The sequence below is a fragment of the Erythrolamprus reginae genome, chromosome 3 (genome assembly GCF_031021105.1).
Source record: "Erythrolamprus reginae isolate rEryReg1 chromosome 3, rEryReg1.hap1, whole genome shotgun sequence".
NCBI lineage: Eukaryota > Metazoa > Chordata > Lepidosauria > Squamata > Dipsadidae > Erythrolamprus > Erythrolamprus reginae.
In genome coordinates, this window is record NC_091952.1 from 86,733,283 (window position 1) to 86,756,460 (window position 23,178).

General features: G+C 41.1%; 1 protein-coding gene across 2 annotated transcripts; it reads right to left on the reverse strand.

The window, feature by feature from the left end:
* Window positions 1-3,676: 3,676 nt before the first annotated feature.
* DEPDC1 (DEP domain containing 1) lies at window positions 3,677-22,202 on the reverse strand. 2 transcript variants are annotated; one of them, XM_070748986.1, is made up of 12 exons: window positions 21,972-22,202; window positions 20,432-20,697; window positions 19,554-19,704; window positions 18,441-18,550; window positions 17,297-17,427; window positions 14,455-14,499; window positions 12,908-13,048; window positions 11,612-12,472; window positions 10,777-10,949; window positions 9,075-9,251; window positions 8,045-8,230; window positions 3,677-3,872 (listed from the first exon to the last, which is right to left on the reverse strand). In XM_070748986.1, exons 1-12 carry the CDS (start codon window positions 22,017-22,019, stop codon window positions 3,732-3,734), a joined length of 2,430 nt encoding a protein of 809 aa, XP_070605087.1. In that variant the 5' UTR covers window positions 22,020-22,202; the 3' UTR covers window positions 3,677-3,731. The 2 variants fall into 2 exon arrangements, with proteins under 2 accessions (XP_070605087.1, XP_070605086.1); XM_070748985.1 differs by having other exon boundaries at window positions 14,455-14,502.
* Between the last annotated feature and the right edge of the window lie 976 nt (window positions 22,203-23,178).

The following is a 23,178-nucleotide window of genomic DNA, read 5'->3' on the forward strand; positions in this document are numbered from 1 at the left end:
TTGAAGGCCCTAGATGTCATTGCTTGGGTTTTAACATATGCAGAAATCCTTGTTTGGCAACCAAAAATAGTTCCACCAAAATGGTTGCTGAATGAACATGAGGGAGTGACATGCTGATTGCTAGTTGCCGCTGTTTTACTTAAACGTTCTCATGCAAAAACACCAATGTCACACTCCAGCATGTTATTGTCATGTCTGGAATTGTGAGTATAACTCTGCACGTTGGTCATAAAATGTTTTTTCTTATTACCATTTACTAGTTGTATTTGAAAATGGTCACTTAACAAGAGAGTTGGTAAAGACTATCTGTAAACAGGTTTCGGGGGCAGGCTGCTTTAAAATGCTTTGAGTCTATCATTTCCCTTAGTAATCTGGGTTCTGTAGCTAGTGTCATGTCAATTCAACAACACAAACCACTAGTCATGGAAAGTCAGTGACCATAGAGAAAACTGCATATGTACACAAACTGCCATCAGTCAATAGGATAGATCCAGCCTGCTACAATTGCTTCTGAAGCCATAGAAATGTTACAGATGTACTTTGAGAAAAATGAAAAATGCTATGTTAGCATCAAGTCAAAAAGTTGTCAGGTGGTTTTGGCTAGGATCTGGAAGGCTGAATTATGAAGGCATGTTCTTAAAGATGTTAGCAATCACTTTTTAGCTGAAATTAGGGGACCTATGAATATATCTAGTTAGCATATGAATAAAAATCTGACGTGAATATGGGGTTAAATAAGTCAAAGGAACAAAAACATCTACTTTCCTTATTGCTACTACAGCATTACTTAAAATCACCCAAATCTTAGCCGTGAGTGGCAAAGTTAAATTGCTTTGACTATCCAGGCAGTAAGATTGTTACAGGCATCAGGTCTTATTTAGTCTATAAATATAGAATTCATATTTAAAGCATTTAAATGTAATTTAATTTATATGAAAATTATATAAAATTCAGCAACAATTCAGCTACTTAACCAGTATCTGCTAAATATTTCTATTTACTTAGCCTGCTTAAATAACATCGTAAATTGGTTAAAACATTTTAATTTGCTAATTAAAATATATTGGCTGCATGATTAATTTTATTGATATGTTCCCTTTTGTCTTTTTTAAATTTATATATGTATTAACTATTTTTGGTAAGTTTTAACTGTTTATTTTTTATATGCCATTCAAAACCATCTACTGTGATTTGGACAGCCATAAACATTTAATAAAATAAGAAAATAAATTTCCCCACTATACAAGCTCCTTTTTATTCTCAGTTAGATAACTGAATACAGTGGTACCTCTGTTTAAGAACGCCTCTACTTACAAACTTTTCTAGATAAGAACCGGGTGTTCAAGATGTTTTTGCCTCTTGTAAGTAGAACCATTTTCTACTTACAAACCCAAGCCTCTGAAACTGTAACCAGAAAAGGTGGGGAGAAGCCTCTGTGGGGCCTCTCTTGGAATCTCCTGGGAGGAAACAGGGCCAGAAAAGGTGGGGAGAAGCCTCCATGGGATAATGATCCTCTATTGTCTAGAGAGGAATCTCCTGGGAGGAAACAGGGCCTCCACCCTCCCTGTGGCTTCCCCAATCGCACACATTATTTGATTTTACATTGATTCCTATGGGAAAAATTGCTTCTTCTTACAAACCTTTCTACTTAAGAACCTGGTCACGGAACGAATTAAGTTCATAAGTAGAGGTACCACTGTATATTTCTGCTCCTTTCAGAAAACTCAAGGCTCACTGGAAAAGCTTGTTTATATTAGAAAGGGTTCACATAGTGGAACACAGAAAGGGAATGAAACAATGTCCTTTAAATTAAAAGTTCAGGTCTGCAAATGCATTTTCTAAAATATTTTTAATACACAATATAACTGATTTATCAGCATTTAGATTTCATTAAACAATCTCTTCAGCAATTCTTAACAATCTGATATTTGAAAATATATATCATAAATAGAAAATAGATTAGATTACATTTATTGGATTTATATGCCGCCCCTCTCCGCAAACTCGAGGGGGCTTAGAAGGAAAACACAAACAGGAGGAAGATGGGGAAGATAGTCTCAGCAATCTAATTCTACTAAAGCAACATAAAAAATGAACAACTAACTTCAGCATAACAAAGGTCTGAGCACATATAGACAATGGACGATCATTACCATTACAAACTATTAGAATAAACGAACGAACAAATTATTGCTTTATGGCTGTATAAGCAATATTGTTTACTTTTTCTAACTAAGAGTTCAATTTGTACAATAAAAGTGAGGCTGGCAATCATTTCCTTTATGCCATGCTCCATGCTCATTGTTCACAGCTGTGTTATTTAACTCAGCATTAATACATACACTATATAAATAGATTATCTACTGAAGATCAACATTAATACAGTACAGTAGTACCTCGACATACGAGCGCCGCAGAACGGGATGAGCCGGCGATGCGCGCCCGCCTTCCCCACCCTTCCCCACCCTGGACGAGCCGGCGATGCGCGCCCCGCCTTCCCCACCCCACTGCTCCGCTCGATCGGCGGTCCCAGAGAGGCAGGAGCCGGCGCTGGCCTGCTTTTTGTCCCCCACCGCCGCCCCCTGCGAGCGCTCTGCCAGGCGGCTCCCCACACTCCGCGCCTCCTTTGTCTCTGGGTCTGCGGAGGGAGGGAGGGAGGGAAGCAGAGCAGGGCGGCAGGCGAGGCGACTGCCTCTCCGCTCGCCAAGCAGCGCGGGGAAGGAGGAAGAGAGAAGCAGCCGCTTTCCTGCTTCCCTTCCTTCCTTCCCAACCGGCCTCTCCAGGGCAGCGGCGGCTGGTTCCCGGCGTCCGGCGGCTTCGGAAGCAGCGCTTGTCAAAAGAGGGCGGGCGGGCAATGGCGGAAAGCGAGAGGTGCTGGACAGCAGGTTCTAAAGCGGCGCTGGGCGAAAGAGGCCCGCCCGCCATCTTTTGCCCAGCGCCGCTTCGGAAGCTGCTGCCCAGCGCCTCTCGCCTTCCGTCGTTGCCCGCCCGCCCTCTTTCGCCCAGCGCCGCTTCTGAAGCCGCTGGACACCAGCCGCCGCTGCCCTGGAGAGGCCAGTTGGGAAGGAAAGCAGGAAAGCGGCTGCTTCTCTTTTCCTCCTTCCCCGCGCTGCTTGGCGAGCGGAGAGGCAGTCGCCTCACCTGCCGCCCTGCTCTGCTTCCCTCCCTCCCTCCCTCCGCAGACCCAGAGACAAAGGAGGCGCGGAGTGTGGAGAGCCGCCTGGCAGAGCGCTCGCAGGCGGCGGGGGACAAAAAGCAGGCCAGCGCCGGCTCCTGCCTCTCTGGGACCGCCGACCGAGCGGAGCAGCGGCGCGGACGGCCCGCAGCCAGGGTGGGGGAGGCGGGGCGCGCATCGCCGGTTCGTCCCGTTCTGTGGCGCACACAAGATTGTATGTCGAGGTACTACTGTATTGTGGTATTCAAAATACAGCATGTTTCTTTTAAAAACAGTAGAAAGAGTTACAACACATGTTGTTTGTATTTATAACTGTTACTTCTATATTTGTTTGCTGTTGGTATATTTAATATACTCATTTGTAAGCATGGAAAAAATGGAACTACAGTATTTATAATTTTGGAATGATTTTGTAAACAACGGCATTTATAAAATACACTTCAGGATTCATGAAGAAATTTTCATAAAATGCATATATGCATGAATGTGCTTACTGAACAATTTTGAATGTTCACTTTGAAAAAGTTTATTTATAAATATATAACTGAGGTACAGATTAACTTTTCATGCTAACATATTTAGACTTTCTCAAGCTAAACATTGGCTGTTTAATTGTAGGCTTCTGATCAAACAGGATGGCTTCACTTTCTGAAGTTGGAAATCTGCTCCGATAAATCTCTGGATATTCCTTCTGGAACTGTAAATCAAAACAGTATATAATCAATATGCATATCTATCTACTTATCTATCTACCTATCTACTTACCTACCTACCTACCTATCTATCATTACATTTCCCCCCAAAAAAACCTGGGTTACCACATGCACATTACAATATTTTAGCCAAATCAACTAACAATTCTTGCAAATATTTACTCTTAAATCACATATACCTTTAAATGTATAATGTAAACTTGTACATATAAATGTAAATTCCTACTTTTTGTCACTTACATAAAAAAACACATTGCAGGAAATGTCTGATATTCTATGGGCCTTCATCTTTACCTGTATCAAAGGTTAAATAATAACTTATTTAAAAGTTCATTGTTTATATATACATACGGTATATAACTCCTAATCCCTAACCTTACTGACTGTTCTGTGTCAAAACAAAGATGAGATTTATAAAAGATATGGGCAGTTATTTGCAATGGTTTTCCAGCTGAGAAACTAAACACAGCTAGAAATCTGGAATCAGAAAATTATTGGATCTTTTCTAGCAACCAATATATTTTTATTCAAGCAACTCTAAACTTAAAATTATCCAGAAAGAAATGGTGTGTGTATATGTATGTACATGAGCACATATGCTGTATGTTCTGCCAGAATTTAGAATAGAAACAATGGTTGGTTGTGACCTTCAAACAATGTTCCCTCTAAATTTTTTTTGGTGTGGGCGGAAAAGTATAGTGTCTGAGCGGCAGTCCCTTTGGGACTGGGCGGCATAGAAGTATAAATAAATAAATAAATAAATAAATAAATAAATAAATAAATAAATAAATAAATAAATAAATAAAACAAATAAGAAAAAAAATTCCCTTCTTTTTTATTAAAAGAAATTAATAATAAAACAAAACCAAAATCTATTACTATTATTTACTATCTTCTTCTATTTTTCCATCCCTGTCTCCTCCCCCCTTGTGTGTGTGTGTGTGTGAACTCTTGAACCATTTCCAATAATAGGTGAGCTATTGGAAATGGTTCAAGAGTTCACACACATACTGTTATTATTTGGGTGCTTTTTACTATATGCTTTAAATTAAGAGTCATTTCTCTCTCCCCCTCTTGCTCTCCCTCTCTTTTTCTCACTTTCTCCCTCTCTTTCTATATCTCCCCCCCCTTTCTCTCTCCCTCTCTCTTTCCATCTTGTTCTGTCTGTTGCTCTCTCTCTGTCAGCGAGGGGGCTGGGAGAGCGCTTTCTCCGAGCGCTTCGGGAACGCCTGCCCTGCCTCTACTGCAGCCCCCTTGCTGAAAGCTCTGGACAAAAGTGCTCCCAGCGAAGGGGCTGCGAGAGGGGCGGGGCGGGCATTCCTGAAGCGCGTGGAGAAAACCCTCTCTCGCAGCTCCCTGGCTGGGAGCGCAGAAGTGGAGGAGAAGCCACAGCCCCCACCGTGGGAGAAGTCGTGCCCCAAGGCAGGAGGTGGCGGAGGAGCAGAGGGGGCGGAGTGGGCGGGGGGCAGCGCCGAAAGGCCAAGGGTGCGAGGGGGCCGGAGGCACCGTAGGGAGGCAGGGGCGGCTGCGGCACCCTTCCCTTCTACTGCCGGCGCCTGCCCGCCCCCCCCCCCGGGCTGGCAGGGAGATGGGGAGCACGCGCCTGTGAAAAAGGGTGCACGGGGGGTATTTTTGGGGGCGTGCGCACACACGGGGAGCACTGCCTTCAAAGGGTTGGTTATGACCTATAAAGCCCTTCATGGCACCGGACCAGAATATCTGCGAGATCGCGTTCTGCTGCACGAATCCCAGCGGCCGGTTAGGTCCCACAGAGTTGGCCTTCTCCGGGTCCCGTCGGCTAAACAATGTTGGTTGGCAGGACCTAGGGGAAGAGCCTTCTCTGTGGAACCAGCTCCCCACAGAGATTAGGATTGCCCCCACCTCTGCCGTCAGGAATGGGGGAACTGAGACATCTCCCCTTGCCTATTTAGTTTTATGCATGGTATGTTTGTGTGTATGCTTTTTAAATAATGGGGGTTTTAGGCGTTTAATGTTAAATTGTTATTTTAGACTTTTAATATTAGATTTGTTATTGTATATTGTTTTATCACTATTATGGGCCGCCCTGAGTCTGCGGAGAGGGGTGGAGTACAAATCTAATAAATAATAATAATAGTAATAATAGTAATAATAATAATAATAATAATGATGATGATGATAATAATAATAATAATAATAATAATAATAATAATAATAATACCTAACAAGGGATATACAGTAGTTTTTTCACTTACGTACCTTTACACTTAAAATTGCATACCAGTGTTTTCCTGAAAATAAGATCCCGTCTTATATTTTTTGAACCCTGAAATAAGCACTTGGCCTTAGTTTTGGAGAGGTCATATTATTTTGCGGCTCGTGGAGCAAGATGAGGTTCCTCTTGCTGTTTTACCTGATTTCCAGCTGTCTCCCTAACTCTAACAAGAGGAAATGGCAGAGACTGGTTGTGCGTGTGTTTAAATATTTTTGGGGAGGGGACGGCTTATTTTTGGGGAAGCTTTATTTTCGAAGGAGGGCTTATTTTCAGGGAAACATGTAACAGCAGATGCATTTCATGATTATGATTACTAACATATTCATATGAGAATCAAGACTTGTTGCTGTTCCTCTTAAATGGAATGTGTACATATCTAAAGCTGCCATTTAGATATATTGGAGTGAAATTCCTAGCATGTATGTCCAACAATAATAGTAATTCGGAATCTTGTGAGTTGTAATCTATCACATTTAGAAGACATGCTGCTGCTATAACAAATGTCAAACTTTAAAGTTTAGCTATGTTATAAAACACAGTCATGGACCTAAAAAGGAAATAATTTCATGCTTTTAAAACTTTTTTCCCAGGTTTTTTTCAATCTTCACAAAGAACATTAGAGGGAAAAAATAAAGAACAGTAACTTCAATGCAACGGCTTAAAACTCTGGTAATTTTAAGCCACACTTCAGTCATGAGATTTGTTTCATACATTCTAGAACAAGTATAATTCTATGAAGCAATTTGTTCAGAAAAAATCCCTCTGTATTAAGCTCTGCCATAGATGTTCTACTTTGCCACAAAGCAGATTATAATAAACTGTGTCAGGTGAACTTGAATAAATCAAGTAAATATTTAGAAAACAATTGTCTAGTATCATATGCAAGTTTTCATAATATATTCATTTTAAGAGTATTAATAATATCAGAGATGATGCTAACTGCAAAACATAATGTACAATCAACACACACACCCTGGATTAAGGGAATGTGTAATTCTAAAAGTAAAGAACATTTCCCCAATCTCTAGTGGTAATCTCTAATTTTCGTAATCTCTAATTTGCTCTTAATAGTAATAGGCAACCTGTGATACTTCAAGTAACTGCTCAACTATAAATCATCCTTGAGGAAGCATTGCTTGTGGTGAGATATCTGGACTGTCATGGATTGTCTGTTCCTAATGTAACACACAATGTGGCAATAAATCTAGTTTTCAAAATGCCCCACCATTTAGTCTCACTCTAAGTATTATTTTTCAGATTGCAGCGCTGGAAAAGAGGATGTTGTATTTACCCATTATTTATTTATTGGATTTGTATGCCGCCCCTCTCCGGAGACATGGGTTTTAATACAACTGTTTAGGCTGGGATAGGAACTGTCATCCTGCCATTCTCGAAAATCCATATACTGTACTTATCCAAGAAGGATATAAAAAGAGAGGACTAATAATTATTTCGCCACTTTTAAATGTGCTAATATCACCTAATATATTTAACAGAGATACAAGCCTGATCCAGTATAATAGCTTGTTAAAGGTTCTAGCAGGGAGTACAGTATATAGTGAAAATCATTCACATCTGATATAATGACAAATCTAAAGCAACAGTTAGGTCAAAGTTTTTATTCTTCACAAAAGGTAAAGATTCTTAAGACATCACTTTTGCTATTGCAGTCTAAGTCCTCTTTCCACCACAGTGGTTAGAATGGTGATATAAAGTGGGACTGTAGAAAGCTTTCAAAAATAATCTAGCTAAAGGGATGCAGCCCCATGTTTTCCACAGAACACATTTGTTTCCAAAAATATAGTTGTTATCCAGATCTATTAAAAATAAACCAATCTCCCAAAATTACTTGAGGCTTTCTTGCCCAGAAATGATGTCTAAACAGTTCGCCAACCTCATTACCTGTTTAAGTTTTTTCTTCTTCTCTTTCAGAGATAAATTTCTATCCTTAATAATATTTTCTAAAAGTTCAGCTATTGCTGCTTGAGAAACAGAAATCTTCTGTTCATCAAATTCCTGAGAAGTAATCCTCATGCAATAGGAATAACTTGGAAATATGGTGCTCAGCTCTTCTTCAAGACATTCCATCTGCAAGCAAGCAAAAGCAAACAAAAAGAAGAGGATAGACATTTCAACAAATGGACGACACCACCAATGCTGGCTAAGAGCAAGAGCTTCAATTCTGAAGAACTAATCTGAGATCTAAAACAGTGGCCAGTGAGAACTCTAATAAGCCAGAATTCTCTCACATAATTTAATATAAGAATAAGATGAACGTGCTTATAGCAACTTAAAAAAAATGCAGAAAATTAAAAACCTTGGTACTGATTCCTGCTCATAACCAGTTAGACTCAAATTTTATTGAAAACCAAACTGAATTATGTATATGTTATTTCCACAAAATCTTAACTAGGAACTAACTTATAAGTGAACTCTAGCAATCTATAGTATTACTATACCTTTAACAATGGTTTATACTCATATAAAATATTTCTTTTGATGCCTGATAAGTGTGAATAGTGTCTTATGGCTTATTTGAATCTTGGTAGTCAGGGTGCAAATTACTGCAATTATTTTTTTCTTAAAATGGTTCAAGGGTTCAAGACAGCAATGAACAGAGGTTCATGCTTAATATATTGCACTGCAAATTGGCTATGGAAAATAAGAGAAATGCCCAACCAGATAAATCATATCTGGTGGGCATACAAAAATCTATTCACAACAAAGCCTCAATATGGAGAAATATATATGGGTAACATGGACTATAAAATGTCAGTTATTAATGCAAAGCGTTTTATTTAAATCTGAAAAGTAACAGTAATGGCAGATAAGTTTGAAGAGACAATTCTAAGACCACGACTTTTAAAACAAATTATTTATGTAAATCTGACTCAAAAGAAGTTAATAGATATAATTTAACTGTTTTCCTCACCTGAGTAGTTTCTAATGTTTCGATGTGATCTTGAACTGCAACTTGTAAATATTTAGGGACGTCTAAAATTTCCTGTTGGTGATCTATTAGAAAGGAAACTAATCTTGTGGCAAGCCACTCATCTAGATCCACTTCTTCTTCACAGCACAGTATACAACGAGAAAATGTCTGTATCATCTGGAAGCATTTAAACATGCAGTTATAAAATACCAAGTATTAACTTTCTTCTACAGTAGATAACTTTTCCAACAGTTTGGAGGCTGAAGACTATACAGTATTTGATTTTTAGTATGAAAAACAAAACAAACCCAAAACCAAATAGGAGGACAGCATAGGGCAGTGTTTCTCAAATAGTGCCCCCCCCAAGGGTGTGTGTGAAGCAATTCCAAGGGGGGGAACATGTGATCCTGGGGAACATGCGTGGTCCCTCTTGATTGATTACCCCGGATGGGGAGCGTTTTCCCAGTTGCATGCTGCTCTGACCTCGGAAGAGAAAGTGGCCAGGCAGCGGGGGTAGAGGGGGGCAGCTGCATGGGTTCTTCTGGTTCTCGGTGGGTGCCATGGTAGCCATGAACGGCATGGCGAACATGCTGCTGGACAAGGAAGAGCATCCTCTAACCGAAAACAGGCTCCACTGAGTTCAGTGTGACTTACTCCTACCCTAAGTGGGTAGAACAGCCTTCCTCAATCAATAGTTTGCTTGCATCTTATAATAAGTAAAATAATAAATATTAACATTAAAACAAAAGTTAAAATTCCATTGGGGCCAAGATCAGAGGGGGGCGCCCAAAATGTTTACTTCTTCCTATATGTGTGTGTAACAGAAAATAATTGAGAAGGACTGGCATAGGACAACATGAGTTAAATTTGCATTAAATAAAAATTACATTCCGTTCAATATTATTTAATTAATCCCCATATGTTTAATATTTCTTTCTATTATACATATATGTTAAATGGCAAACTAAAGCTTCTCTAAAATTAGGGTAGGGGGACCTGCATTATGTATAACTTTGCATTTTCAGTGCTTATTTGGATGTTACAAGCAACAAGGAACTAAGAGTTGCCTCCAGGCAATAAACAGACTAGGGGAGGACAGGTGAAATGTTTCCTCTCTCTTCTGAAACTGAATTGTGGTTAAAGAAAATCTCTCTTCTTTGGATCCTTACCTATTATAGAGATTTATTAAATTTATATGATGCCCACCTCACTCTGCAAATCATTTTGTCACTTAGCTCTGCACTCTCCAAAGCATTCTGTTCTCAACATAGAAAATTTTACCTATGAATCTTTTTTTCACAAGCTATAAAGGCATCAACTTAAATTGGTTCATAACAGATTCTGAGCAGGGAAGATTGCATCATGACAACTAATCACAACTGCTACCTTCAGTCTTCAGAATCAGAGCCAGCTGCTGGGGAGGAGAATAGTAAGTGAAGCCTTCTGCTGTTGCATCTTCTTTCAGGCTTCCTAAAGTCACTTTTGAAATTAGAAAGCCAAGCAAGGTAGAATAGCAGAACCTATTTTCATTGCCTTAAATTTAAGAATCAAATGCTTGGGCCATTCCTTGCCAGTCTAAAGGCCGCCATTAAAATGTTGGCAGTTGATCAGGCATGCAAGACCAGGCAGGAAGGTTTGACTACATTTGTCAATGAGGCAATTAGAGCACCTGCTTAAAAACCATTATGGGAAATAATCATACCAAAGATCTGGTGCCCACTGAATCATGAAGTCGTGGCATGTCAACATTTTCACTCATCCGAGAGATCATGCGCATTAAAAGTTGAAGTTTTCTGCGATTTGGTGGTGGAAGCAATAGGCAGCAAATTTGCAAAGCTTCAATTGCAACTCTTTCTGAATGAGGTTGCAACAAATCTAGAAAATTATGAAATCAGAGGCTTTATTTTTGCAACTTTCCTAGAAATTAAAATTCACTTTTATACCATTAATGCAAGTAAAGTCTGATCAAAGTGCATGTTATTATTTATTTATTGGTAATTTAAACTTTTCTCTAGAAGCATAAGGAAACTGACATGGGGAATCTTCCTCACATGGGGAATTTTACCCCCATATTAATTATGTAAGGTAAATTGGGTTGAGAAAACTACTAGCCCAAAATTATCTTCCATGGCTGCAGCAGGAATTGAAGTTAGGTCTCCATGGGTCCAACACTTTAGCCATTACTGCACACAGCCTCTCCTATTAGCTGCTAAATGACTAGTCATTTAAAAATCACAATGGAAAAGATCCAAGTTGCTTAATATAATTTGAGTCATAGAAATACCAGCATGGGCAAGAAAACATACATTTTGCATTAACATGTGTTCCAGAAAATACTGATGCTTGCAGAACAGATAGCATTAGCTTTAAAAATTATTTAACTTCACAAGCTAATGAGTTTCTTAGCAAATTTTGTTGAAATAGTCACTTAAAATACTGGGATTGGCAAAATCATCCCCCTTAAAAAAAAAAAAAAAGCACACAAGCAAGCTAGTTAGTACAAATGCATACAGACATGCTCCACAAAGCAATCTTACGTGATCTGCCAGACAGCATAAGGAAGCTGGGAGAAAACATGTATTCTGAAAGCTGTGTTGCACTTTTGTGGAATCTTTTATTGATGGCCATATCAGAACCCACATATTTACTTCCTGTTTTAAGTGTCAGTCGGCTGGTGCTTTGAGTTTTGCGACCAAGATTTACTGGACTTGGTTTTACTGTGATCTCTGCAACTGGAGCGTGTATGCTACAGCAAACGGAGTTTTTAATTCCACGTAGACTCTGAGACCGACAAAGTTGTTTTGATTCCGGGTTACCACTAGATTTCTCTTGGTCAGGAGCACTGGATTCAGAAACTTCCTTGAAGCCATGAGTCTGTTTTTCACTAATATTATCCAAACATAGATTCAATGAAGAAACTGGTTTACTCTTAGAGTGCAAGAGTTTGTTCTCATTATTTGTCAATGATACAATAGGAATTCCAGATCGAGAAAACTGCTTCAATTCATCCTTACTACAATTGCTTGAGGTTGTCTCTGCAATTCCTTCAAAAGAGTGACATCTTGCCTTAAGCCTCAGAGGCAAAGCTTGTTCATTTTTCAGTTGTGAAAGATTCTGACAACTGCTGCCTTTTTTTACATGAAGAGTGCCATCTTTACAAGTCATGTTACAATGCTGAAAATTCCTACTGCATCCTATTTCATTTGTATGTCTTTTAGAACTGTTATCATAAATCTCAGATTCATCTTCTTTGTCAGTGTCCCGCTGAAGCAAACTTAGCAGAAGACATTCGGTTGACTTGAATGAGTTTAAATGACAAGGTTTTGAACACACCAAACTGTTCTGGATACCAACATTTCCACTGGATTTGTTTGGGATTGGGATGTAGCCACACAAAACTATCAGAAAATGAAATACAAATTCAAATGCAGGCAATTTAGAAGCACAAGCAACATAATCAGAAAAATTAAAATAGAGATTAATATTTAAAAGTTAGTTGTGCCGATAGACTATGTTCAGTCAGAAGGTATTCAGAAACACACATGCAAAGAATAGGTCACATATGCAAGTGTAGATATCATATTATGATTAGTAGTATGAACAAAAGCTAAAGTTATATTTAATAATTACACTTTATATTTGATAACTTGTTCTGTGAAACTAGACATACTTTTCCCCAAAATTAGTATATGACTGTGGCATCTTGTGAGCCGCCCCGAGTTTGCGAAGAGGGGCGGCATATAAATCCAATAAATCTAAATCTAAATCATCTTAGATCTTCTCAACTATATATACTGGGATTCTATATCACCCTGATATGAATGGGTACATACCTAAGATCTTCACAAATAATTCATAATACTGAAAAGTAAGCAAAGGTTCAGAGAGACTAAGAAAATAATCAGCAACTGTTTTGAATACATCTCTCTCAAAACCCGTGTATGTTGGCTGATTCGGGTCATTACATCTAGGCCCTGAAATGCAAGAGGAAAGAAATCTCAACAACACTTATATTTTAAGTCCTAGGAAGAGCAGAGCATTGCTTTTCTAATGTGCCTACATCAACAATTCATCAGATGAAATATTTATGAAAATAAATCGGATACTACTGGATACAAGATCTTATCTATGTATACACGATATAGTAAAATCACTGAAACATGTTCCTTGTAATGATCCTGTTATAAAGAACAGGTTTACTGAAACATGCATCATTTTTGATACATGTTTTTCGTTATTCTATATATTGTATTATTTTTATTGGCGCTTTGTCTCACATTCACTTTCTAAATTCAGATAAAGTAACATTTAAAGCAAAATAATTCAATAGAATCTACAAGTATCTACACGGTCAGATGAGGAAATCTCAACTCATTGGTAGCCTCACATTGCAACGAACAAGGACATGCATTCAATTTTACAGCTTTTAAGATTGCTGACAGAACAGGTACAAAAGTACCCATGGAAATGATTAAAGCTTGGGAAATGGGCCCTGATTTACCATTAGCTTATTAGATACTTAGGAGTCAAGGAATTAGCAGCACAAGGAAACCACAGCCAATGACTTAACCAGTCAACAGCCAACATCCCAATCAACAACTAAAAAGCCACACACAACTAGTCACCACATACCATATTTTTTGGAGTATAAGAAGCACCTTTCCCGCCCCAAGAGGGTGGAAATAATTCATAATACTGAATACAGCTATTTTTGCTATTACTAAGCCCTGCCCCTGGTTTTTACAAAAACGGGGTGGACAGAGGGTCTGGGAAGCCTGCTGAGGGATGTCCAAAAAGGGACTATTTTCTGCCCATTTTTTCACAAAAATGGGGTGGGCAAAGGGTCTGGGAAGCCTGCAGAGAGCTCCTGTGGGCTGGGGGAAGGCAAAAATGCCATTTTAGGCAAAAAATGGCCCATTTTTCACTTCTTAGAACTATTACAACCTATTTTTTTGTGGGGGGGGGGAGGTGAAAAATGGCCCATATTTCGCAAAAGTGGATGTGTTTTTGTCTTCTAATTGAAGCATGACTAGAGGAGGGATTCTGGGAGTTGAAGCCCCAGTCTTAAAGCTGTCAAGTTTGAAGTTTGTAAAAAGTGTACATGTTTGTAAAAAGTATTCTGCTACACTGGTATTTTATTAAATAATATATTACTACACCATTTGGGTCAGAATACTTTCCCCCTTGTTTTCCACCTCTAAAATCTAGGTGTGTCTTATACTCCGAAAAATACAGTAAGTGCTACACATATAACACCCCCCAAATTCAGAAGACTAAAGCTCAGTTCCAGTGATCAATCAAGATTGAATCCTGCTACCTATAGTGTTCACATTCTGTTTACTTTTATTATTTTTGCATTGCATTTTCCTTATATACTTACAGTTTGCCAAACACTTCATAGCTGACAATACCCAGTGAGGGAAGTCTTCTTCAAGAAAAGGGGGAGAAAAAAATTTACCAGCTATTACATTTATACCCAAACTACTGAAACATGTTTGTTATATTTGTATTTCATCACTCTTCCAAGAACTACAACAGCACATATAGAAAAACATTTTTAAAGTACAGTGGTACCTCAAGATACGAACTTAATTAGTTCCAGGGGGAGGTTCGTAAGATGAAAGGTTCGTAAGACGAAACATTGTTTCCCATAGGAAACAATGTAAAGTCAATTAATACGTGCAACAACAAAAAACCCCCGCAAAAAAAACCGCTGCCGCCCGGCTGTCACCTTTTAAAACAGCCGGGGGGGGGGGGGGGGGCTTCCCAGCAGCCTCCCGAACCCGGAAATTTCGGGGTTCGGGAGGCTGCTGGGAAGCCCCGCAGCCTGGCTGTCACCTTTTAAAACAGCCGGGCATGGCGGGTGACGGCGGCGGTGCTGCTGCTCCAGTCGCCCGATTGTCTCCTGCCTCCCGCGCCCTTCACTTTGGAAATGGACCCCGGTGGGACTCCGGAGGAAAAGTGGGAAGGGGCGCCAGGGAGGAGACCCTTCTCCGTGGGGATGCTGGTCCAGTCACCCGCCCGCCCACGAGAAGCGGGTTGCGGTTTTCACCGCACACCGCTGAAGGTTGGGGAGAGCGGGAACCCCGGATCCGCCCCCTCCCCAAGCCCAGGGGGCAAGGAGCGAGGGGGCTGCGAAGGGGGCGCGCGCCGCACAGCTCCGGCGGAGGAGCCGCGCACAAAGGCCGAGGCGAGGCTGAGCAGGAGGAGAAGCCAACCAGCGAGGCGGTGGGCTGGGAGCCGCAGGCAAAAGGAGCTCGGGCATCGGAGCGCAGCGCCACGCATTGTTCTCCGGACCCCGCCCGCTCAGCCCCGCGGCGGCCCTTTCCCTCTCCAGGCTGCGGGCGAAGAAGAAGGGGAACCCCGGATCCGCCCCCTCCCCAACCCATTTCACTTTTTAAACAATGCCAGGGAAGGGACGTCCCCTTCTTCTTCGCCCGCAGCCTGGAGAGGGAAAGGGCCGCCGCGGGGCTGAGCGGGCAGGGTCCGGAGAACAATGCCTGGCGCCATGCTCCAATGCCCGAGCTCCTTTTGCCTGCGGCTCCCAGCCCACCGCCTCACTGGCTGGCTTCTCCTCCTGCTCAGCATCGCCTCGGCCTTTGTGTGCGGCTCCTCCGCCGGAGCTCTGCCGCGCGCGCCCCTTCGCAGCCCCCTCGCTCCTTGCCCCTTGGGCTTGGGGCGGATCCGGGGTTCCCCTTCTTCTTCGCCCGCAGCCTGGAGAGGGAAAGGGCCGCCGCGGGGCTGAGCGGGCGGGGTCCGGAGAACAATGCCTGGCGCCGTGCTCCGATGCCCGAGCTCCTTTCGCCTGCGGCTCCCAGCCCACCGCCTCGCTGGTTGGCTTCTCCTCCTGCTCAGCCTCGCCTCGGCCTTCGTGCGCGGCTCCTCCGCCGGAGCTCTGCCGCGCGCCCCCCTCGCAGCCCCCTTGCTCCTTGCCCCCTGGGCTTGGGGAGGGGGCGGATCCGGGGTTCCCCTTCTTCTTCGCCCGCAGCCTGGAGAGGGAAAGGGCTGCCGCGGGGCTGAGCGGGTGGGGTCCGGAGAACAATGCCTGGCGCCGCGCTCCGATGCCCGAGCTCCTTTCGCCTGCGGCTCCCAGCCCACCGCCTCAGTGGTTGGCTTCTCCTCCTGCTCAGCCTCGCCTCAGCCTTTGTGCGCGGCTCCTCCGCTGGAGCTCTTCCGCGCGCCCCCCTTCGCAGCCCCCTCGCTCCTTGCCCCCTGGGCTTGGGGAGGGGGTGGATCCGGGGTTCCCGCTCTCCCCAACCTTCATCGGTGTGCGGTGAAAACCGCAACCCACTTCTTGTGGGCGGGCGGGTGACTGGACCAGCATCCCCACGGAGAAGGGTCTCCTCCCTGGCGCCCCTTCCCACTTTTCCTCCCGAGTCCTGCCGGGGTCCATTTCCAAAGCGAAGGGCGCGGGAGGCAGGAGACAATCGGGCGACCGGAACAGCAGCACCGCCGCCGTCACCGCCATGCCGGGCTCGGCTTCCCTGGCTGCTGGAGACGCAGAGATTTGCTCCTCGTCCCGCGTTCGGAGGCTGCTGGGAAGCCGCGCGGCTGTTTTAAAAGGTGACAGCCGGACTGGGGGGCTTCCCAGCACCCTCCCGAACCCCGAACTTTTGCCGAACTTCCGGGTTCAGGGGGGAGGGTGCTGGGAAGCCCCCCAGCCCGGCGGTCACCTTTTAAAACAGCCAGTCGGCTTCCCAAGAGCCTCCGAACGCCGAACCCGGAAGTTCAGGTTTGGCGTTCGTAACTCGAAAAAAGTTCGTAAGAAGAGGCACATTTTTTCTGAACCCCGGGTTCGTATCATGAGTTGTTCGTAAGATGAGGGGTTCGTATCTTGAGGTACCACTGTATATCACTTTAAACTTCATATTTACTATTCACTAAAGGCTACTCTTTTTGTGATTGAATGGGAATCTGAATGTCATAGCCCCAACACCATTTTTTAATGATAAAGATACTTCAATTAGCAAATTGAGAAGTGGAACACACTTAATAGGTCAGCTTTTAAAATTTTTACTTATACGGTAATTTGAAACTGCATTTAAAATTAGACCAAAATGCTATAATCTATATACCTAGAATAATTTATGGTATAGTTTTCCTGTGAATGAATGTAGATCTTTTGTGTTTAATACAGCTGCCTACATCCCCTAATCCAAAAGATATTATATCACATTTTTGCTTGTGTTTAAGTTGGAAAGAATTTTTAAAAATACACTTGCCTGATTTATCTTGTGGAAGAACAACTCCATGTTTACTTGTATTAGTCATGTTATATATTATGTAGTGAGGAATTATTTGTGCTGGATTCAATATGTTTTCTAAAGATGCTATACCTAAAATAGTTTGCAAACTATGAAGAGGAAAAATGCAATCAATTCAGAAAACTATAATGATTTTTTTTCAGAAATTCTCAAGGAAACAGGCTTGTAAAAGTTAAATATAACTTGCTTCACGCAACCCCAAAATGGTTAAGAATTACATTTTACATAGCATTGTCAACAAGCAATTTTATAATATATATATATATATAAGATGTTGACTTATTCAAGGGGTGAGCAAATGTGATATTTAATATAGCAGAAGAATTATTATCTAGTGATTCCTCCTTAGTTTTCATTAAAAGGACTAGTCTAAATTCTAGAAATGTGCATAGTTTTCTCCAAGTAAATGTTTTTAGAGAGGAAGAGGAAGTTGTTTGTAAATCTAAAATACTATGAACTACTTTCTATTCTAGAAGATGTAAAATTGCTAATTTAACCTTTCTACATCAGCAGTTTGGGGAAACTGCTGGGGTCTGGGGGAAAAAGGATACTCCTGTACTCTATAGCAGGGGTCTCCAACCTTGGCAATTTTAAGACTTGTGGGCAGCAAAGCTGGGTGAGGAATTCTGAGAGCTGAAGTGCACAAGTCTTAAAGTTGCCAAGGTTGGAGACCCCTGCTCTATAGAATTTCACATTTTTGAAATGTTTTGCACAGTTATAAAATTCCCTGTATTACTTAAATCATCTTAGGGATAATGAATAATAGCATTAGTAAGATCACATAAAACAAGACTGAAAGCTAACAAACTGCCATTTTAAGTCCAACAGCAATTAGATGTACACTGTAGTTCTACACCAACTCTACAACTTCCGCTATAGATAAAGCAAGCTTTTTTCATCAGTATGATATGTAAGTTTTCATAATTTTGATTATCAAAATATTGTGGGAGAGCAAGTGCATATAGCATAAGTTTATATATCAAGAAATTGCCTTGAAGAGTACTTTTTAAAAAAGATCACTGGGACACTAGAACAGTTGTTTTCCCAAAAATTGTTCTTATTTCTAAAATCTTTGGGAGAAAAGAAATACTCCGTTACTTACTGCATCATAACAATGTTTTGCCAAATGTCTTCTATATCTGCTTGAGTTATTTGTCTGCCACTTGCTTCCCATTTTTTATCACCTTCATATTTCACATTTTCTTTGTTGTTCTACAAATAGAGAATTACAAGCATACAGTATTCTAAAAGCATGAGACTTTTATTCAAAATTCAGCAGAGAATAATTTTAGCTATCTAGTTATAATTTTTTTCTTGTCTCAATTAACCTGGAAACTAGCGGGAGACTGCCAGCAGTCACACTGACACTTGCTTATTGACCAGATGACATTTACAATATTTATTTCAAAACACAGCAGTAAACTTTGGAAAGTAGAAACCGTTACTTACTATCATTTTTAACAGAAAGGTACAAAAAGTCCTCAATTAACGAACACAATTGAGTCCAAAATTTCTATTGCTAAGACAATTAAGTAGACTTGCCTCATTTTATGACCTTTCTTGCTACAGTTCTTAAGTGAATCATTGTAGTTGTTAAATTAGTAGAATAGTTTTCAGAGAGGGGTGGCATATAAATCCAATAAACTTGAAACTTGTTAAGCGGATCTGGCTTTCCAATTGATTTTGCTTATCAGAATGTTGAAAAAGGTGATTACACGATTTCCGGGACTCTGCAATTGTCATAAAAGCATGCTAGGTTGTATGAAAAATGATCACGTCACTTTTCTCAGTGCTGTTGTAACTTTGAATGGTCACTAAATAAACTATTGTTAGTCGAAGATTACCTGTGATGTGTAATTTATGCAAAACAAGTAGAAATCTTATATAGGACCCTAAATGACTCAAACCTCATTCTCTGTACATAATTTGTTGGACATAATAAAAGTTGCAAATAAAATTGGCAAATCAAGCTCATTTTTGTTTCCAAAATAGAAACTAGAGTCCAATTAAGATAAATTATTACACAGAATTTTAAAAACTGGTCCACTTATTAAGTTCAAGAATAATCATTTTTTAAAAGATTACAAGGTCTACCCAGAAGAACCTCTATGTCTTCAGGACCATAATTGAGGGAAATTATACTTCATCTTGATAAAGCTCAGTTCCAGCTGTTTAGGCATTAAACTGTAAACACAATTAATCAATAATAGATTACCTGATATTCCTGAAGGTTATGTTTTTTAGGAGTTCTCTTGGAGTACTGAGGCAATTTAAATATGCTTTCTGTTTTTGGGGGTACATTTTGCAAGGTTTCTTTCAATGGATATCGCCGTGGCAAAATTTTAACCGGAGAAGCTGAAGGAAACCTATAATTTGACACATGTAGCAATTTAATTTACTTGTAACAAAATTCCTCACAGAGAATTTGTCCTTTTGCAAGGTAGAACTAATATTTGAAGATTAAAAAAAATATTTGGAAAAGAACAAGCATTTTCAATGTACCATATACATAATTTTCACTACAAAAATAGATTGTAGGATCTTTTGAAACAGACTTTATAAAATTCCATATTCTATGTATGGGTAAAATATCTAAGCATCTGTGTTCCAGTAAGCCACAAAATAAGGAAACCAGTCAAACATTTACATTCAATATATGATAATTTTTTTAACAGATTGTCAATACAGTGTTCCCTCGCTTTTCGCGGGGGATGCGTTCCGAGACCGCCCGCGAGAGTCGAATTTCCGCGAAGTAGAGATGCGGAAGTAAATACACTATTTTTGGCTATGAACAGTATCACAAGCCTTTCCTTAACACTTTAAACCCCTAAACTGCAATTTCTCATTCCCTTAGCAACCATTTAGATTATTACTCACCATGTTTATTCCTTAAAGTTTATTAAAAAAATATTTATTAAACGCTGACGAAAGTTTGGCGATGACGTATGACGTCATCGGGCGGGAAAAACCGTGGTATAGGGGAAAAAACAGCAAAGTATTTTTTAATTAATATTTTTGAAAAACCGTGGTATAGCCATTTCGCGAAGTTCGAACCCGCGAAAATCGAGGGACCACTGTAATTCAATAAATTACCTGTACAAGATATGATTGTCATCCAGATTTTCTGAACCCCATCTTCCTTTTATGTCCTCAATCACATGATTTTTAAGAAATTTCCTTAACAATTGAACAGTTTGCTGCCTAGTAACCTCTGGACCAAAATTAATATTCCTCCTGAGTAATTCATGAAGCCAGTTGACTCCTTCAGCTGCAGTAAAGCAATTTCCATATTTTCTAAAGTATTGTCTGTGTTTCTTTTGTGGCATTTGTGCCCGAAAACATTTAGTAACTTCATTCCACTGTAAGTCAAGAGAAATGAAATTGAAAATGGAAGAGGACACAGAGAAATAAAGTACATACCAGTATTTATTTATGTATCAAATTTATGCTAAGCCATTTTTCATTTTCAAGTACAAAAATACACACTGTGGTCTTTATTTTGTTATTTTTTTTCCAAAAGTTTAATGTATTTAACATACTTGTGCTGCAACAAAGATTTTTTTAATACAGTGGTACCTCTACCTAAGAATACCTCTACTTAAGAACTTTTCTAGATAAGAACCGGATGTTCAAGATTTTTTTGCCACTTCTTAAGAACCATTTTCTACTTAAGAACCTGAGCCCGGAAAAAATCCCCAGGAAATTTTAGAGTGGCACTAAGGCCTGGCCAGTTTCCTGCCATTCTCCCTGGGTTTCTCTCTCTGGTGCAGTGTATGAGAGGTAGCTTTGTGCCGGGTGTATGGGATGCCCGGAGGCACGTGCTCCTCCTCGCCACCTCAGAGTCCCTCTTTTTTTTTAAGCCTTAAAGTTTTGGATTTTTTTTATTCCCCTCACCTCACCTCCTTCCTTCGACAGCAACTGTCTTCCTCCTCCTCCTCCCACCCAAATTCAGAGCTTTTCTTTCTTTCCTAATGGGTTTGCACGCATAATTTGCTTTTACATTGATTCTTATGGGAAAAATTGCTTCTACTTAGAAACTTTTCTACTTAAGAACCTGGTCACGGAACGAATTAAGTTCTTAAGTAGAGGTACCACTGTATAGAGTGAAATCTTCACTCCAGCTGTCAAACCTGGTGAAATCTTGTTACTACATCAAGTCAAGCCATGAATCTTGAAGAAACACCTGATGGTTGGTACACAAGACCAATTTAGAAATGCTCCTAAAAGTAGATTCTCAAGGAGAGCAAAAGAAAGTCGGTTGAATCTTGGTTTTTTTAAAAAAAAATAATTATTAAATAATTTTATTAAATAATTTGCCTGATCACCATCCAGTGAGGCTCCTGTCACTGATGCAAACGTGAATGAAAACATGAACAAAAGGTATATTCGGAGCGCTTCTCCAGATTGGCCCGCGGATTAGGATCAAGTCTGTAAACTTCCGCGGACTGCGCTCTACTACAAGAAGACACCTTAATGTGGGGCTCGCACGTAAAGACAGGCGCAGATGCGCCCAATACAACACAGATATTTCTTGGGGAGAAATAGCTAAGGAAGGGAAGTCAATGAACGCCCATAAGAACTGGCCCTCCAGAAACTCCCCGCCCCGCTTTTATTTACTGATTTATTTTTTTACCAGTTTGGTGGCGCGGTAAGGTCCGGGAGAGACCACCCGATTCTCCATCGCGGCTACAACAAAGCGCAGCCAACGGTATAGTGCAGCAACGGACAACGGTAAGCTTGTGAAAACGTCCTACCACGAGCGAACCGCCGCGGCTACAGCATAGCGCAGCCAACGGTATAGTGCAGCAACGGACAACTGTAAGCCTGTGAAAACGTTCTACCACGAGCGAACCGTCGCCTTGGAAGTTTGAATTGCTTGCCGGAGTTTCTGATTGGTGGAAGTGGGGTCACGTGACCCAGCAAACCGGAAGCCAGGTGCGCGTGCTCGGAGGTGTCAACGAGGCGCGGAGCTTTCTCCATGCCCGGTTGAAACGTGTGTGTGTGTGTGTGTAGGGGGGGGGCGGTTAGAAAAGCGAAGGGGTTGATTGCGTCACTTTCTTGCGTCATGGGAAACGGGTTGGGAACTCGCGGCCGTTTGCTGATAGATTCTCAGCCCTTTTTTTGGGGGGGGGGGAGCGCTAAGATAGAGTGTAGTTGGTGTAGAATCTCAGGATAGTTGAAGAGCAGGGCTGAGTAGCAACTAGCCAGAGAAGAGAAGTGTTTGAAGCCTGAGCTAGCCCTGCTGGATGGCTGTAAAGCGGGGTCTCGAACCTTGGCAACTTTAAGCCTGGCGGACTTCAACTCCCAGAATTCCTCAGCCAGTTTTGCTGGCTGGGGAATTCTGGGAGTTGAAGTCCGCCAGGCTTAAAGTTGCCAAGGTTCGAGACCCTTCCTTCCTTTCTTTCTTTCTTTCTTTCTTTCTTTCTTTCTTTCTCTCTCTCTCTCTCTCTCTCTCTCTCCCCCTCCCTCCCTCCCTCCCTCCCTTCCTTCCTCAAACAATTATAGGATGGTAATTTGTACAAATAAAACATTAGATAAGTAATGATAAAAAGTAATGATAGAAGACAATAGAACAGTAGGACAGGGACAGTAGGCACAATGGTGCGCTTATGCACGCCTCTTACAGACCTTAAAAAGGGGGGGGGAGGTCAATTGTAGATAGTCTTAGGGTTAAATGTTTTGGGTTTAGGAGTAGAAACCAGAGAGTCGTGTAGTGCATTTCAGGCGTTGATTACTCTATTGCTGAAATCATATTTTTTGCAGTCTAGTTTGGAGCAGTTGATATTTAGTTTAAATCTATTTCGTGCTCATGTGTTATATAGGCAACACACGAGCATGAA